Source organism: Sinohyriopsis cumingii, chromosome 3 (genome assembly GCF_028554795.1).
Source record: "Sinohyriopsis cumingii isolate HCF-2022 chromosome 3, ASM2855479v2, whole genome shotgun sequence".
Classification (NCBI taxonomy): Eukaryota; Metazoa; Mollusca; class Bivalvia; order Unionida; family Unionidae; genus Sinohyriopsis; species Sinohyriopsis cumingii.
The window spans coordinates 67,435,925-67,456,124 of NC_142963.1; the positions used below are offsets into that span (position 1 = coordinate 67,435,925).

At 33.6% G+C, this 20,200-nt stretch overlaps 1 protein-coding gene across 1 annotated transcript in view; it reads left to right on the plus strand.

The window, feature by feature from the left end:
- Positions 1-20,200, plus strand: part of LOC149803028 (VPS35 endosomal protein-sorting factor-like) — a 73,422-nt gene that overhangs the window by 48,917 nt on the left and 4,305 nt on the right. The window contains exons 20-24 of the mRNA XM_089952585.1: positions 3,803-3,880; positions 5,461-5,575; positions 6,656-6,795; positions 13,343-13,508; positions 18,334-18,452. Coding sequence (XP_089808711.1) covers positions 3,803-3,880; positions 5,461-5,575; positions 6,656-6,795; positions 13,343-13,508; positions 18,334-18,452 — 618 coding nt within the window. The remainder of the gene's footprint in view (positions 1-3,802; positions 3,881-5,460; positions 5,576-6,655; positions 6,796-13,342; positions 13,509-18,333; positions 18,453-20,200) is intronic.

The window sequence follows — 20,200 nt, forward strand, 5'->3', positions numbered from 1 at the left end:
CTAATAAATGATTTTGTTGTTGTTGTTGTTGTGGGGTTTAATGCCATTTTTCAGCACACGATAGGCTATACATGGCGACCAGTATTAATGGTGGAGGAAGAACCCAGGAAAACCCCGGAAAGAACCACCAACCCACGAGAAGCTACTGGCAAGCTTTCTCACATACCCAAATTAGCTGAATCTGAGACTCGAACCCACACAGACAGAGGTGAGATGGCAGTGATCTGTAACGGAGAGAGCTTTAGACCACTCGGCCACTCGAGGGCCCCCGAATAATAAATTAATATATAAAGTATTAGTTAAGATGACTTAATATAATTTATGAGAATTTAATGTCTTGAAATATTTGTTATCTCAACTGTATAGGCATGATGAGATATGATAGTCACTTTTCCACTGGCCTAAGTGGTGCCTCGAATGTGGGATGTCATGGGTTTTAACCCTGACCGAGTCATACCAAAAACTTATAAAAATGGTACTTGCAGCTGCTTTGCTTGGCACTCAGCATTCAGAGATTAGTGTTAGGACTGGTTGGCCTTGTGTCAGGATTATGTGACTGGGTGGGACATGATGTCACATGTCACGCTGCAGACATAGCAATATGACTAAAGTTGTTAAAGCTATGTTAATAATCTAAATTAAACACACTCCACTGGTGGCAACATCATCAACATTGTCTACAATATTAATGGTTTGTTTTAAAGTTTGAAAGTCATAAACAGTGATTATGCTAAAAGGCATCTGGATAGATGTTGGTGAGACGCTGGGTTTTGTGGCACTTGTTTATTCAAATTTTGTGAATATTTGTCTTTTGAAAGTATTCCCCCTTCTTGCACTTTGATTTAAACTGTAGTGAGACAGCCCTATATCAGCTTTTAAAATTAAATTAATTTCAATGTCAGGGCCTTCCTTAAAAATATTTTTCTTTGCACCATAAAATTCGTCAAATTTAAAAATTTGGAGCCACTTTTCAGCCATAGGAACCATTTTTATGCCATGATGCAAGGACTTAAATACATGCGTAATATTATATTGGCTTTATTTTTAATCTATAAAAAGATGACAATAAAACAGTTTTTACATCTTTTTTTTACATTACAAAGTACAGGAATAATCATTAATAAATATAACAATACCATTATATAAACATGAAGTTCAATGTGTAGATTATAAATAGCAAGAATGAATAAGAATGTTTCTTTGTAACTGATAATACAAAATATTGCTTAGTCTTTATGAACAATGACACTTCATCAATATCTACCTCATTTTTTCTCAGACCATTTTTTAAATGCCTTCCTAAAATCAAAATTCTCAACGCCTGGCATCCTTGTAGCAGCATCCTGTGTTACTCAGCTAAGTTCAGACCACAAAAACAAGTGATCTGAGTAAATAATCCCAAGTGCATCTCACACTCACTGTTTGCAACAAACATAAATTAACAACACATGCAAATGACACTGTATCATTTTGCCGACCTGTTCAACAATAGAGTATATCCACCAGTGATTCCTTATTTCCTACTAATCACATTTAATTGCTTCTCAAAACAGACTAACAGCTTGCAGTTAGCTGCAATCATGTTCAAATAACATCTCATTCATCATCTGCTGACATGATTCACTGACTGCTGCAGATAGCGTAAACATGTATTAAGTGGCCTGAGTCGCTTATATCAATGAAAAATGAAAAATTTAGTTTATAAAAATTTGTCGCCAGCAACTTTCGCCAGTCAGTAAAAATAAGCGCCACTTTCAATTTTTTTTTGGCATTTGTCACCAAATGCAAAGCCTTGTGGAGGCCCTGTAGTGTGGCATCATATAACTAATACATAAAGAACATTTCAGATTGTTTATGATACTGAGAATATAAATTAATTTTGATGGTTTTTATACTGAAATGCTTAAGGTTAAAATGTAAATAGTGTGTCATCTAATTATGCATTGTAATAATGATGGTAGTATCATGGTAAAAGTACTAAATACTAAGTAACCACTGAACTACTTTGTTATAGTCTTGTATGTTATTCTTGCACCAAGTAAATATTTAAATCACATTCAATCATCGGTCTCTTTGCAATTAGTATATTAAACACTAACTGGTCTTGAACTCCAAAAAATGTATTATAGGATCAACATTCGGGCACAATCACTAGAATGTTGTAATTAATTATTATGAACAATTTTTAATACTAATATAATTTGTCTGGCAAACCCATATTGCTGGCATCAGGACATGTGATAATAATGTTGTTACAGTATGAGTTTTGTACAGTTATTTGATACTAAGTACGCATTTTTTGTAACAAACTTTTGCAACAAGTGTTTAGATTCTTTAGTCGTATAATTTGACTAAGATAACTAGAAGTTATTTATGACAACATTAAGGAAATACTTATGTATTAATGCACCTTTCTTGCTCATTCTTTGACAATATTTTTAAAATTATTTGTTTTTCTTTTATTTTGTTTAATGTTTGTAAATTGTAAACCTTTAACTTAATATTTTGCAAGATTCTTGAATTCATGAAGCCTGAAGTTTTATTAGACACTACACTTGTGTTAACTAGGGCTTTGTATGTAGTGTGAAATTGATTTTGAACCTTCTCTTCACTAGAGCTATTTATACAGTGTGTAATTGATTTTTAACCTTCTGTTCGCTAGGGCTGTTTATGCAGTGTTTAATCGATTTTAACCTGTTCGCTAGGGCTGTTTATGCAGTGTGAAATTGATTTTTAACCTTCTGTTCACTAGGGCTGTATATGCAATATGTACTTGATTTTTAACCTTCTATTCACTAGGGCTGTTTATGCAGTGTGTACTTGATTTTTAACCTTCTGTTCGTTAGGGTTGTTTATGCAGTGTGTACTTGATTTTTAACCTTCTGTTCGTTAGGGTTGTTTATGCAGTGTGTACTTGATTTATAAGCTTCATGGCTTAATAGTTCTTAAATCTATGAACAGCAATTTTGTTTACTTGTCATTTTAACAATTCAGTTTGATTGTTTGTTAAAAGAAGCACTGGGCCTAAGGGAGGTAAATTAAGATTGTGTAGCCAGTCATGGGTTTAAGTTTTTATATAAATTCCATGGTGGACCCATACAACTCAGAGTAGCTACCAGTTATTATAAAATGTGTCAAAAATATTGTTTGTCAGGAATTGCAGAGATAAGGTGAAACTGTGTTCATAATTTATACAACACTCATTCCTGACTCATGAAGGCCTCTTGAATTGCAGAGCTGAGGTGAAATTGTGTTGATAGTATGTATGACACACATGCTTAACATATGAATGCCTCTTGAATTACAGAGATGAGGTGATACTTTTACTGAATGTATCGACTTCCACCCAGTGAGACATATGGTTTTTGTGTGAACTCTTGTGAAACTCAATAAAAATGGACAATAAGAGAATGTGGTCTATATTTAAAAATTGTGACCTTATAGTTTAAAGTTTTTATATTTGTTACCTTATTTTTTATTTCTTGGACCTTTTTACATAGTTTTAACCTCCATTTTTCTTTTATCTTGCTACTTATTTATCTAAAAGTGTTTATCATCCAGAATGTTTTTCTTCTTTTAATTCTTGAAAATTGTACATTTTAATTGTCACCATACAGCCAGTATTGTGCTGATTTTCCATATACCTTATACATACATACATACGTACGTACATATACACACACACACACACACACATTATATTCTTGAAATTTCGATCTGTTGCTGTTGGAAAGGAACAGATTTAAACTTTGAAATTAATAGATTTCTATAATTTGATTTTGCTACCCTCTTTCTTTTTCAGAGTGTCAATACTCTTGCTATTGAAACCAGAAGAGTAGTCAAGGGCAACCATTCCAGAAAAACGGGAAATTTTGTGAGAGTAAGGAATTTCCTCTTCATTTGTTAGTACAAGCCTTAGGTGCACTCTGACTGCTTGTTATAGGTGACTATACAAAAAGCCAAACACCATACAGTTACATATAGGTCATCATGATACATGATTTTCCATATATTGCTCATGAATTTTAACAATTGGGGTCTTTTCATAGACAGCTGATTGTATCTTACAAACCCATTTGGAGGTAACTGATACTCACAGGACTACAGCAGAGACAGGAACAATATATCTGTAGACATGCTTTTCAAATTCAGGGATGAAAATAAAACCAGATACTAGAATTTTATTAGTTGCCAAATTTAGCCATTCAAAATTCTGATATATACTGTTTTTTAGATTACCAGAAAATGGTTGCGCTATGAAATTTGTATACAGTTATTCTCGGGTTCTGGGTTACCATGTGCTCTAATGTGCTTACCGATCATTGCCATCTCACCTTTGTCATTTTTGGCTTGAATCTCAGGCTCAGCCCATGTGCGTATGTCAGAAAGTATGCCAGTAACTTCTCATGGGTCGGTGGTTCTTACTGGGGTTTTCCCAGGTTCTTTCTCCACCAGTTATACTGCCCATGTGTATAGCCTATCATGTGCTGAAAAATGGCTTTAAACACAAAACAACAACAACAACAACCTATTAAACTTGAGTCATTATTCATTATTTTGTTATATTTTCTTTCATAGTTCCCCTCTTTAAATGAAAATTGTCTTTTCAGACGAACAAATCAAATTTATTGCTGAATAATGCATTTCTGTCCATCCTTTGTTAAGAAATTTTCTCCCATAAAGCATTTATACAACCTTGAAAATACATTACACCAACAGATGGCAACTTTTTCAGGGCAAAAATCTGCAGACAACAGGTCATGCCTTTAAATTTCAGTCACCAAAATGTTGCAGTTATTGAAATAAATTTAAATCTGAGAATTTTGATTGTCATTGCCAAATTTGGCAATGGCTAATGCCAACATTGATTGCTAATGCCAATATTGACATGTATGCCAAAGAAGGAACAAGAAAAGCAATAATGTAAACTATTTCTTGTGCATGTGTATCACTTAACATAAAATTAAAAGTAAAATATCACTATATATGCGATATATACTTGCTTATAAGTTGGGTCAAACTACAAACTGCACAGACCCAGGTCTGATACCACATAAAGCACTGGCAGGTCTGGGTCTGTGCAGTTTGTTTTTAGTAATCAGTGGAACAAACATCATAGACCCTGATTTGCTGGTGCATTATGCTATGGCAGATCAATGTCTCTGTTGCTGGCAGCTGGACACAATTTATATGTGAGAATATTTGGAATACTAAAGTTGTACACACAATGGAAAGTGATAAGAGTTTGGGAAATTCTCATTGTAAATATGTACTCTATGCCTACAACTTTAAATCAAAGGATCACTAATGTTATACCTTAGTTGATATCCAAGTTCTACTTTTGTTTTACTTTCAATATTAACTATTTAATTTTTTTATTGCATCCTAGTCCTGTTTCTTTGATCCAGTTTATTGGCAAATGATCACTGAATGGTTTATGATTTTTTTTGTTTGGTCCAGGCATGTGCAGCTTACTGCTTCATTACAATACCCTCTCTACAATCCGTGTACTCCCAGCTTCATCTGTATCTTCTATCGGGGCAAGTGGCTCTTCTGAATCAATGCTACAGTCAAGGTGAGATATTATTCACTACAATAGCTATTTTATTCCAATATCAACTGATTTCCTTCAGTTATCATTATTATTGAGGGCCCCAAGTGGCTGAGTGGTCTAAAGCACTCATCGTTACGGATCACTGCCATCTCACCTCTGTCTGCGTGGGTTCAAGTCCAAGGCTCGGCTAGCGTGGGTACATGGGAAAGCCTGCCAGTAGCTTCTTGTGGGTCGGTGGTTCTTCCCTGGGTTTTCTAGAGTTCATCCTCCACCAGCTATACTGGCCACCATGTATAGCCTATTTTGTGCTGAAAAATGGTGTTAAACCCTTGAACAACAACAACAACAACAATTATTATTGAATCAAATAAAGATATAGTTAAATTTTACTCCATTCAAGTTATGAAAGAATTTCATTTTTCTCCCTGGAATGTTATACTAATGCCATTTGGAAGATGTCTTTCATACTCTCTCTTGCCAACCAAGTACGTGATCTCACATTACCCTTGATGGGACCGTGGGGTCAAAAAATAAGATAACAGTACTTTTATGATGATTATTATTATTATTATTATTATTATTATTATTTTGACAAAGCCTTATCCAATTCAGTGTATGTTTGGTTTATAACAAAATCACATTTGTACTTATCTTGTACAACATACGGGTTTTGCCCATGGAATTGAACATTGGGTGAAAAACTTATTTTTTTTTTTATATATAGTCTGATTTATACACTAATTGGAATTAGATTCCTTTACTTCCTATAGCAGTCCTGCCTGTAGTGATACCTCTGATTTAGTCCATGAGGTCCGTGGGTTATGCCCTTAGATATATCAACAGCTCATCTCAGGGGACATCTTTACTTTTTATCTCATTTTTGTAGTACTAAATATTTCTATTTATTTAAAAGGATTTATCTGACTAAAGTTTTTGTCTGCAATCCTTCATCTTTACAGTTTTGTAACCTACCTATGTAAAAAATACACACACACTCATGCATGCATGCATGTGCACACACATGCAATCACACACACACACACACACACACACACACACACACACACACACACACACTGTAATCTGTTTTTATTTTTCCAGCTGATGCTTTTTTCAAAGCTGCCATATCCATGGTCCCTGAACTTCCTAAAACTCTAGAGCTGGATGGGAAGTCACGATCTTCAGAGCCTATTTTGATGGAGTACTTATGCAACTTCATCTCCACTCTATTAGTTGTCCCAGTAAGTCATACTCAACACTTCATTTGCAAGTTCCATTTGTGGAAACTGGTTAAATTTCATTTGGGGTGTATTACTAAAATTTAATACATGTCATTCATTGGTGCAGCTATTCTTTTTGTTTTAAGTTGTTTAAAAAATAGCTTTTGTACTTCATGCAATAAACTGTAATATTGTGTATGGTTTCTTATATAATTCTAGTTTTATGTTTTGTTGAATATAAATTAATTGCTTCAGCAGCAGCAACAACAACAGGAAAAGAAGAAGCCTAACTGTTTTGATGTTAATGATAATGAAAGTATGAGATTACATAAAACCCCTGATTTGAGTAGTCTCTTTTATGTGTGACAACCAGTCATTTATGACCAAAATCATCATTGTATACATTGATTTTACTGTATAGATGTACTGGCATGAACAGCCACCTGCTGAATTTGACCATCGGCTGTGATTTTTCAGTAAAATGTATTTCAACATTGCAATGAATGACTATATTTCAAAAGCAGATATGAACAATACACACCTATATTTTATCCTTTGAGACCTGGTTTGCGGGGTCAAGTCAGCAGGTAGAGTGAAGGTTGTTTCAAACCACGATGCACAAAAAGTGAGGAAAGTTTGTGTGGGTAATGGTTTCCTTGAATGTAGTACTTGAGTTATATGCAACAAAGCATCATAGACCAGACTTAAATCAATTATCACCACTGTAATGCCATAGTTATATAAATCCCTATAATCATTCCATCTTTGAAGGAAGCAACCCTGAATGCATATTATTAGTTTAGAGGTTTATATTGCTTATCTTTTGTGAAAAGACAATATTGACAATGTAATAAGAGAGATTTTCACTTGGGCAGATCAGGTAATGCAGTAAATTATTTGTTGTTGAATTACAATATGTTATGAATGGGATGAATGGGGTCTTGTTTTCATTATCTTAAGTTATTTGCATTTATGGGTGAATTAATTCTGTAATTATTGTAAAAGTTTCTATTTTTTATTGCTTTATGAATGTCACTATTATTTAACCCATGTACAACACCAAAAGAACCAGAGATCTCATTGTCTCTTCTCGTTAGCATGTACAATACCAGAGATCTCATTGTCTCTTCTCTTTAGCATGTACAATACCAGAGATCTCATTGTCTCTTCTCGTTAGCATGTCTGTTTTATCCGTTGTGTATCAAGTTGACCCATTTATTATTTTTGTTGTGGTTGACTTAAGATTTTGGTTTTCGCTCAGAATAAATTTATGGAGTAAGTTTATCATAGTCTATTGACAGAATAAATTAGTGTTACCTTTGTTAAATTTGCAATTATGTGAACACCATATAAAAATGTACATGTTTATGATCAGTATATTTTATTGCCATGTAAATCAATTTTTAGATGAAGGGAAGAGTTAGGAGTAAAGAACAAAATGTATGTGCAGTAATTCTTTGTATTTTCCCACTTCAACCTTGAAAACTGTTCCCCCTGTACAGACATGTTATGGGGGCCCTGGGTATCTGAGTGGTCTAAAGTGCTCTCCGTTACGGATCACTGCCATCTCACCTCTGTCTGCGTGGGTTCAAGTCCCAGGCTATGCCAATGTGGGTATGTGAGAAAGCTTGCCAGTAGCTTCTCGTGGGTCAATGGTTCTTCCCAGGGTTTTCCTGGGTTCTTTCTCCACCATTAATACTGGCCGCCATGCATAGCCTATCGTGTGCTGAAAAATGGCGTTAAACCCAACAACAACAACAGACCTGTTATGAGGGACCACCTGTTTTCAGAGATCTCTTTTTGTTGGCAAAAAAGAATGTCTCACAGGACATGTGTTAAATAAATTGCTCTCAGTGATTATAACTGTTCTAGGCATATGAAGAGAAAAATGAAGTTACGTAACCATGAATAGGGTTATCTTACAGAGTTGAACCACCAATGTATCATGCAAGATAAAATATACATGTAGTGTCCAGAATGTTTATTAACACACAGACCCATGGCAGGTCACTTATAAAAAGAAAATTTGCCTAAGCTCAACTATCAGTGACCAAAAAGGTCTGTACTCTGTTATTTTGTCATGTTGAAAAATGGCAATAATTAAAGGCATAAAAAGTATTATTTTATTGAATTGTATTTTCTAAATATTTGTTGCTCAGAATAGTCCATCGGTTACAGCATATTCCAGCTAAAATTATGTGACTTTTATTACTAAGAATGTAATTAAATTTCATTTTAAAGGGATGTTTTCTTCAAATCCTGATGTCCACCAGCACTTAATACCAAAAATAGCTGTTTTATGATGTTCTTCAGCAACAAATGACCTTGTTTGCATAAATTTTGATTCAGTTCACTTAATGTTATGCTTTTATTTTTTTTAAATTTTAGTTAGTTAAGATATACCCATGCTTCATTTCACTGGGATCAATGGCTAACTTTGTGAACTAGTAGGTTACAATAAGCGCTGTTCATTAAATGTGACAAATATTTTCATGGTTGCTTTGATAAGTTACTAATAATTCTCCTTAGCTTAATTACTGAACAATTGCTTTGTACTAGTTGAATACATTTAATATCAGATGCATTATACTATATGCTAGAGACACCAAACACACAGACAGCTCATTATTATTCAGGAACGACAAGTGAGCACTAATTTTAGTAACTAATGAAATATGGACGCTGAAATATTATTGTCTATCTTTGTGTGTCATGTGCTTTATTTTTTACACCAAGTTTATAGCTTCATATATAGATATTGAGACAGACTTCTTAAGGGTTAGAAGGAAAGGTGCCCCCTAGCAGGGAGGTGAATATTCATTTACCAATGTCTTTCAGGAAGTTTCAAATGAACAAGCCAGATTTCATTGCTGAAGGATTTGACAGTCAAATTAAATTAACATGGTGGTGTCTGTTTGGTCAAGCCAAACACACATCTCAGAATAAGGGAGAAACCCACTCTAGGATGGGAGGGACTATAGTCATTTAAAGCACTGGGACAGATATTCACATTAGTTTTTCCAAAGGTTTCCATACAAATATATTTGTGTGTAATATAGTCTAGACTCGTTGATCTTCTCTCCATTCATCCAGCTTTCTTGTATACAAGAATATGAATGGGAAGGTTTCATCTTAAATAAATCCAAAAGGTACCAAAGTCTTTTTTGTGTATAAAGTGAACAGTGTACACTCATTTGCTGCCTCATTTATCACATGAGTCCTGTCCTAATGCCCTGTGTGATAACACCACATCATGCAAGGTGAAAGCATGTTTGAGGCATCCAAATTACAGTACTTATAAGTCATTGAACTGCATTTTTTATGGCTTTACTGAATATATGTTTGGGTGGGTTTTTTGTCATGTGATCAGTAAAATTGAATACCTAAATGTTTGGGTGTTTTTTTGGTCATGTGATCAGTACAATTGAATACCTAGATGTTTGGGTGGTTTTTTGGTCATGTGATCAGTAAAATTGAATACCTAGATGTTTGGGTGTTTTTTTTCTTCATGTGATCAGTAAAATTGAATACCTAGGTTCATTTCAGGGAAGTTTATGAAACTCATTCAGTAATATAAATCCTTTGCTTTCCAGGACCTGCAAATAAGTTAACTCTTTTTCATCAAGTTCATTTTAAAATGAGGATTCTTGGATCTTTTATATATATAAATATAAATATATATATATATATATATGAAACCATCATGCCAGAGTCTGCTTGAAATGATAAGCACACAAAATATCAAAGACCCCAATCATGTGCATTCATCCAGTCAGTCATCCTTTTGTAACATCTTGGTCATTCTTTGTGTTTAGGCTATTTAAAGTGCTGTTGTGTGTTGTCAGTGTTCCCTGAATATATTTGTAGTTATGGGAACAGTTTGCATTGCATTTATAAGAATACCGAGTATTATAAGCTTGAATAGGCAACCTTATTGGATGTACTTATGCCTTTTTGCTATTCACAATTCTTCAGTTTCAATATTTTAAATATTTTCATGCTTATTTTATACCCTTATTTCTGGATCATAACTCCAAGATCACTCAAGATATCTCTGTGAAACTTGGTACATATACTAAACTAGATGTGCTATTTGTTATTCACAATTCTTCACTTTCAACGTTTGTTCAGTTTTTATATCCTGATGACTTGATTCATTTATCCACACTTTCATTTCCAGGACACAACTTAAAACCATCTGTGAAATTTGTTGTTTGACTGGTGATGCATATGAAATTTGTTGCTTGACTGGTGATGCATATGATACTTTTGAGTTACTCACAGTTCTTTAGTTTCAGTTTTTGTTTTTGTCCATTTATATGCTCACCCATCCATTTGGCACCATTTACAGCCAAATTGTGTTGAGGTGCCATCACTCTTTCCTACATACCATCCATCCATCATTATCAGTTTTGCTTTCATAGCAAAAGGAAGTCCAAAATCATTCAAGATATCTCAGATTTAGTGAAACTCTATATATATATATATATATATATATATATATATATATATATATATATATATATATATATATATATATATATATATATATATATATATATTATACTCAAGTGTTTAGATGTGACTTTTTTTATTAGGAATTATTCAGTTTTAAAAACATTTTGTTTTATACATTGATCTCTCCATTCATCATTGACACTCTTGTTTCCAGGCCCAACAATGTGGAATAAATTGCCTACTGAACTTAGACACAAAGACACAGTGATCACATTCAAGAGGGCTCTCAAAACTCACTTATTTCGACTGCAAGAACAAACTTAAAGACCTAATAATGTTTCCTTCCTTAAATATTCTCAGCATGTTTTTTTTAACGTTTTCTAATTTCATGGTGTTTGTTTTTGTAATCATATCATTATATGTTTTTTATCTTTTAGGTGTTGTCTAATGTTGTAAAGCGCTTAGAGCTTCTAAAGATTAGGTGCTATACAGAGTCCTCATTATTATTATCATTATTATTATTATTATTATTTCTGGATCAAAACTTCAAAACCTTTGAATATATTCCTGTTACTTGAAATATTTCTCACAGTAATATAGTACAACCCATTTATCTTGACATTCTTGTGCCTGGGGTAATATAGTCGACACGAGCAGATGTTGAGATTAGTCAGGGAGGGGGCTGGAAAAAAATATAAGTGAAATTTGTGTGAAAGATGTAACCTGAACCTGTCATCACTGAGTAGGATTTACATATAGAGAAAATAAGCAAATGAAATTTTGATTAAATGAAAACAAAACTAGTTGGAAATAAACTTGTATATTGCCAACTTAAATTTGAGTGATACAATCCATAATGCATTCAGTACTACTGTACATAAATCCATGCATTAGAGACTATGTCAAATGTTTTATCATGTTTCTGTCACATTCCTAAAGAAACCACATAATTAAAACATGTATATCAAAAATTGGTAGTTCTTGTTGAATCTATATCCCATTTTCAACAAACAAATGTCACTAAACAATTCACTATGATATTCATAGCTTCCAGTAGCACATTGCTAGATAGTAGCTGTTTACATACATGTCCTTAAATTCTCAGAGTTTGGTCTTCCTGAAACAAATGTGATCATATTGATGAGGCTACCAAGCAGATGAGGCTATTCATAGGAGAATGAAAATCTGTCAGCGGGTGAAATTTTCACACACATCTTTGTGAGATGTTACACATTTACAATGCATTATTTAGTTTCAAGAGATTGTAAATTTTGTTTTTGTGTTTTATGCCATCATTGATAGCCATCATAAACATTCACTATACAGTAAATATGTTTCAACATGGAAGTTGGATGTTTCTTATCAGTAAAGACTGTACTATGCTGGCTTGCTTTGATGAAGGGTGCATTGTTTTTATTGAAGATTTTAGCTGAATTCCTTTGTTGAAGGGTGCATTGTTTTTATTGAAGATTGTAGCTGGCATGCTTTGACAAAGGATGACCAAATAAATACCTGTTTGTTAATACTATGGCAACATTAAAGCCTAGCAATGGTCCTTAAATAATTTTGTACAGTAAAACAAAATAAGGGTCAGAACATGAAAGCTTGTCAACATAAACAAAAATCATAGGATTTTCAGTTTGGGACCAATGGCTTCTATCGACATACACATTTTTTATCTTGATGTTGACATAAGCATGACAAATTTGGTGGTAATAATAGATGATGGACCTGGAACTTTGCATTTACATAGGCAGCTTATCAATATAAGTTGGTAGTACTGTAGTCAAAATGTGCCTTTTGCTATTGAGAAATTGTCAGCTTCAGTTTCATTTTGGTGGAGTGGGGGTATAACTCTCAAACCGTTCAGGGTATTTCAATCAAACACTGTATCCATATCCAGTAAGTTGCATAAGGACGTTTTTTTATACTTAGAATTTTCGGCAGTCAGTATTTTTGTCACCTTGGAAACAAGGTAGTTTACAAAATTAAGAGAGCTGGACGATAGGATGTCAGCAAAAGTAGTATACAGATTGAGAGCACTGGTTCATGGGATACTTTCAGCAGGGGTCTTTCTCTGGGTGACACTTGTTATATTTTCTCCTCACAGGATAACCCAGATACAGGGGTGCTGTACTTGTTACGTGGACTACTTAACATTCTACAGAACTACACCTGGGAGCCCAGTAGTGATGCGAAAATCATGGTTTACACTCGTGTAATTGCTATACTGTCTGCAACTTGCCAGGAAACATATCCCTACCACATAAACAAAGGTAGCAGCTCTCACATGTGTTGTCTTTTTCTCATAGATTCATGTGTTTTGTTGCAGTCATTCTTAGTTTTATGCCATATTTATTGTCAGTCAATCCTGCCTGTATTATGTTGGCCATAATTAGGTCATCAGAGAGTTTTGCAGAATGAAACGTATGGTAGGCAAGTGCCAGCAAATTATAGGCAAGACATAGGGGTGACTTTTCTGATGGCATTGTTGTCATCATTGTTGTTGTTAGCACTGGCATCACCTTTCAGTTTTGGCATTTATATTGGTTTATCTTAACTCTTATATGTAGTTATGAAACTTATGGTTGCATTTGCCTTGGATGGTACTACCCACTACAAGCTAAAGTATGCCACTGTGACCTACTTTTCAAACTAGTGGTTACATTAAGTTCTTACAATTAGCCCAGATCTCTGACACTATGGTGTGAACAGTAATAAAACTGAATGGGTATATTCCGAGTTACTATTCACAGCATACAAAAGTAGGTCATAATGCATATTTTATACTGCAGTGATTACATAAAAAATTTTGCTATGAGCTCAGTTTGTCTTTTTGTCTCAGTGGCCTGTTTTTATGCTGTAGTGATTACATAACTTTCTTGCATTTTGCAAAGTTTCCCTCTTTTTTTTTTTTAAAATACGTCATTTTACCAAAACAAATACATACAGATACAGTATTTTGTAAGTTAAGTACAGAAATGGGCTTTCAAAGTGTATTGTTTTATACTTGGATTTCATTTATTTTGTATTGTATTCATTATACTCAATCTTATATGTTTGGAGAAGATTAGGTGTTTTGTTAACCTTCATGAGGTTGTTTATTAAAGTTCCTGTTCACTTCCATTGTGTTTTGGCTTGTTTTTAATTAGGGTTTTGGAACAGAAGAGATGGGTGATACTGTTTTAAAAATTTGATGTAATTATTGCGTAATGGCTACACATTTCAGAAATCAATCTGTTTGCTGTGAAAGAATGTAATACTATATCCTTTATGTATTTATTTCTTTTTCCATGTAATCTTGGTATACTAACATTAGTCTTCTGTGTATAATTTTGTCGTTTTTCCAGAGTGGTTGCTCGCCAAGTCAGTGGTGTATTTTCTTTGTAATTGAAAAAGCAACATGCTTAAAGTATCTGTTTGTTATAACTGTTTATGTGTTATGAATTTTATGTGGTGAACAATTTCCTATTAAGACAAAAGCACTGCTTATCTTTTTAAATACTTCAGCTGCAGATATTTTAAAAATTTTACCATTCTCTTTATTTGAAAATTCTGTATACCAGCTTGTTTTCAGCTGTAAAGATGTCTATATCCAGTATTTTTTATTTTTTTGTACTTTAATGCAATTCCTGAAATATTTCTGAACTCATCAAATATATTTACTACTGAATTTGAAGCATAAAGTATTATTGATGCATCGCCTGCAAAGAAAATTTGTTTGACCTTGATTTCGTGAAGATTGTGACCTTTAATGTCTGTGTGTGTGCTGATCATATTAGATAGAAGTTTGATTGGTAATATAAAGAAGTGTGGGGATTTTGGGCAACCTTGTCTTTTCCCATGTTCCACAGGAAACAATTCTGAGAAAAAAATCATTATTTAAACACAATGTTTAACATTACTATAAAAAAGACAAATCCAGTTGAGGAATTAAGGCCCAAATTGAGAAACTCAAGGGTTTTGTAAATGAAAGAATGATCTTAGCTGTCAAAGTTGTTTTTAAAAAGCAACATAAAAGAAAAGTCGTTTTTAAAAAACAGCATAAAAGAGAAAATTTGGAGAATCTATATTTTCTGCACGTTCAGTAACATTCAAAAGCAGATGAATATTTTCACTATGTATCTGTTTTTGTCTGGCTTTCATGAATAAGTCATGGGAGAATGTTCTTCATTCTGTATGCAGTGGCTTTACAACAATTTTATAGTCTATATTTAGTAAATTAATTGGACTCAAATTGGGTGAGTGAGTTAAATCCTTTTCCTGTTTTGGGATTAAAATATTACACCAAGATTCTGTACATCATGCAGTCTTCCTTTCTGGAAACTGAAATTAAAAACATCTTTAAAATAATTGTGCCAAAGTAATCTGTAGAACTCCCTTTGTAATGCCATCAGAGCTTGAACTTTTATTGTTATGCATACTTTTTAACATTTTAGTGCATTCGTTGAGTGATAGGACCTTCAAGATACTTTTTCATCCTTTGTGAGTTTAATTTCAAAAGTTAATGGAAAGAAATTATTGTTGGATAGATTGGTTTATAGCAATAAAGATTTTCATTGTACTTTTCTTTTTTTCAAAATAATTTTTTCGTCATGTATTTCTTTTCCTTTAATTATCAGTTTTCTTATGACTTTTGAAATTCCATTTCTCTATGCTAGTGAAGTATTAACTGCTTTTCTCTCCCCTTTCTATCCATCTTGCTTTTGATTTAATAATAACCCCTTTAATTTGCTCATTATATAGCTATTTTAGTTGCTTAGTTATCATATCAAGGTTTTTTTTAATTTCTTTATCCCTTTCTATGTTCATATTCTCTTTCTCTCACCATTTCTTTTTCCTGTCTTATCCAAGTTTGATAAGTTTTCATTTTTCTAGAAGCAAATTTTAATAGTTTTGTTTCTGATAATACCTTTAATCAATTCCCTTTCAACATTGGGATCAGCTGTCATATTTATTTCCATAATTGCCTTCACATTATTTTGTATTGTGTTTGTAGTCTTCATCAAATAGAAGACTATTATTCAATTAAATGTATCCTAGACCATGAATATCTTAAAAGCTCTGAGTCATTGTTGGAGATCAAAACATGATCAAGTCTACAGAATATAAGAGGATCGTTATTGAAATGCCATATAAACTATTTTATCCAGATATGAAATATGTCATATGTTGATAAGACTGTACATTTCTGTAAATTAGCTTAAAACATGCCTGGTCTGTGGTTTTTTATGATCGATTAAGGTGTTAAAACCCAACCAGTAATAAATATTTCAGCATAATTTTCCCAGCATATTCTTCAAACTAATGTATAAAACTAGGGTAAACTGAGTTGTTCTGAGACTGTTATATGTACTGTAATCAAACTTGGTAGATGTATTTACTATTCATCTTGGAGGGTACTAAATTCCATTGGAAAAATTAGAACAAAGTAACCTACTTTTCATGTGCCGTGTATAGTTAGGTTTTTGAATTTTACTTGGTTTCTATGACACTTTTGTATCTACAGTCATTAACCTTCTGTGTTTATTCATCTAGGACAAAGCACAATTCACAACTGTCAAAAGTAGGACACACTGACATATTTATCTTTCTTTGCTCCATCTGTGGGATTACTGCTGTCGGATAGATCCACTGCAACATTTGGCATGTTGTAAAATGTGACTAATAGAAGCAGTCTTATTGCCCAGGGATGTACCTTGCGATGGTGTTAATGCTGAGAAGGTCTTTGATTGTTTAAGAGTTAGGTTTATGTAGAAAATTTGAATTCGCATTTAAAGAATTTTACCCTTTTATGCCTTTAATTTTGTTATGTTTGCCTTATTTTGGGGTGCCTAAAATTATGCACTATATAACCAGGGTTGTGCTGAGTTAAACCCTATGCATAAATATTCTTGCAAACTTGTAAAGATTTGGGATTATATTACAATTGAGGATGCAGTACATATGAACATGCTGTTCTGGACAATCTACTGTAATATAAACATGCAGCCAGATCATATCACAAATCCATCTGGACCCAAAGACATCTGTCTCTTTCTTGCTGTTGTGCAAAGCCCTAACAAGCATATGCAAGACTGTTCAAGCGACATGAACGGCGTTTGGGGGTGGCAATTGGGGCAACTGCCCCAGGCCCTGCTCTTAAGGGGGCCCTGCACTTCAGGCCTAAGGTCATCCTTATGAGTTTGTCAGGCTATATCCTCCAGTAAATTGGAAATGCTGATACACGCCGCATGTAATGTGCACAAAGTTGCAAAGTCAACTTAGTCAACTTTGTAATGCAATTAACAGGTGGCAGCACAGATGCAGACAGATACAGCCATTTTCTCAATGCCACTAGTGGGCAATGTCTGTCCGAAAACTTGGATCTCAGTTTTTATGAATAATGAAAAAACGAAATTTGTGCACCAAATCGCGAAAGTTGACCTAGTCTAGACATAATCAGTGTTTGCAGTAGCATACCAATCGAGATACCAATACTCTGGCCCCGCGTGGTCATGGTCAACCCTAGGCACAGCATACTCCTAACACTGCCTCTTTCAAGCAACACATAAAAGTATGTATATATTCATGAGGTAACCTTGTGTCTGATAGGGTGAGTTGTTAACATTTTGGGGACTCAATTTTAATCAGATTTTGCTCAACTTGGTAAATAGGCTTAAATCATCATGATCTTGAACAGATTCTGTTATAAGTGAGATCTGTGCATATTAATGAGGTGATCTTTCATCAGATTAGCTAAACGTGTTACCCATCTAAAGACTATTTCTCATCCAATTTTATACACCACTGTTATAATGGTCATTGATAATTTTATTTATCAGTAAGCTCTACACCTATTATTGATACCTATGCAGTTGGAACAAATTTTGTTTTGAGGCTATTGTAAAATAGGTACAGTTGACACAATATAAAGATTTTGAGATAGTTTTCCTAGGTTTGTGCTTAATGAAATGATCAACTGTACAGTTTTCAGGCCAGGTAAGTGATACCAGACCCACATGGGTCATATGTTTGCTGTGAAATGTTAAACAAATTGTTTCAATCTTGAAAGTGTTTTGAGTTAAGCATCTTTTTATATTTCTTTTCATATAATAACAGTGGATTCCAATGACAGTATGTATGGCAGTGACTCCAAGTTCATCTCTGAGGTCACAAGGACCTGCACTACCCTCTTAGAGGAAATCCTGGCCCACCTAAAAACTCTTAACACTTCTGAGGTAGTACCAGATAAACATATGTTAATTAATTAATATTCTGATTATGTATTAAAACTATTCCACTCCGCTACTAGTAGAATGTTTTTTCAGACAAGTGTCTCATGATACCCAGTTTGGCACTAAACAATGTGTGTTTTGATGCTTCATGCTGTATTAGACATGTTTAAAGTTTAACACAGAACTAAAATGAAGAATTTCCACATTGTGGAAATTGTCCCCACCTTTGGAAAAATTATATTGTTGTCACATCTTACATCACACCTTTGTTATAAGACTCTTTTTTATAATGCCCTTATTATAACACCATTGTTATAATACCCTTTGTTATAATATGATTCTTGATATCATGTGATACTGCTATGGACTTGTTACTAAAATTAAACCATTGTACTTGAATTGGTCTTTCAAAAATAGAGAAGTTTGGATTGAAAGTAAGCAACATGAAGCATGGAATTATGATTTTATTTGCTTCTTAAAACATTATTTGACATAAATGCACAAATACTGTCAAACCTGTCCTAACGGTCACCTGTGATCAGCAATCACCTGGTCACAATGGCCACTGTATTTCACCATAGCATCTAATGGTCACCTGCATTCTGCAGCCAAGAGCCAGGTGTTTCCAAACCAAACAGTGGTTTCACCCTGTCTTAAGCAGTCGCTGGAGTGTATGAAGCAGTGACCACTCTGTGCCCTAGTGGCCTCTATCCAAACAGAATCAACAGATTTACACTAAATGATCCATTCACTGCTTGATATTCAAACTAATCTGTTGGGGCAGCTTCATGTACATCTGTTTGGATGGGTTAATATTCCTATTAAACCTTTTGAAATTTTTTATTTTGCACGTATATAACCAGGATTGTGCTGATGTGCCATTAAACACTATAAATGTCAAACCTAACATGAACAGTTGTCATCGGGAAAAGGCCAAACTGGCTGTGTGTATATAGGTGACCTGTGAATGTACGTCTGCCTTTCAAAATTTGTTTATGCTCAAATACTCTTATCATTATTATTATTAGCAGATTTAGTTTAGTACACTATTCAGCAGAATCATAAGATAAACTATATATATATATATATATATATATATATATATATATATATATATATATATATATATATATATACACACAATTCTCTAGCAAAGTTATTTTCTAAGATTCATGCTCACTTCAATCCGTCCTATAAATTAAATCATCATTAACTGTTAAAATAAATCACTGATCTTAGTTTTTTTTTGTGCACCATGAGAATTGTACTAATGACAACTTACATGTGACTGTGAAGCAGAGGACTGGCTCTTTCTTCAGCCAACTTGTATAATTAGGGTTAGAAACATTATTTATATGTCAAACCTTATCATTTGCTCAGCTTAATAAGATCCAATGGCAGCTGGCTTATTTAAGAGGCCTGTGATGAATAAGAAATAAAAAGAAACCTTATGTAGCTACTGTTAGTAACACATTATTCAGATTTTTTGTGCCTTTACAGACATTTTTTAAAAATATTTAATGACCCATGACCTTAATAAAATGAGTTTAACTCGTATCTCTCCTTAACAATGAACTTTTTCATCACAGGTAGATTTATTGAAGATATTGAACTATAATGGTCACACTGCACAAAAGGCGACTCCCATTTCTGCTCAACAGTGCAATGGCTTTTCCTACCATCCATCAAACAGATTGTGTTGACCTACTTCTCTAATGATAAAAGGTGTATTTTAAAATTGAGATATCGAA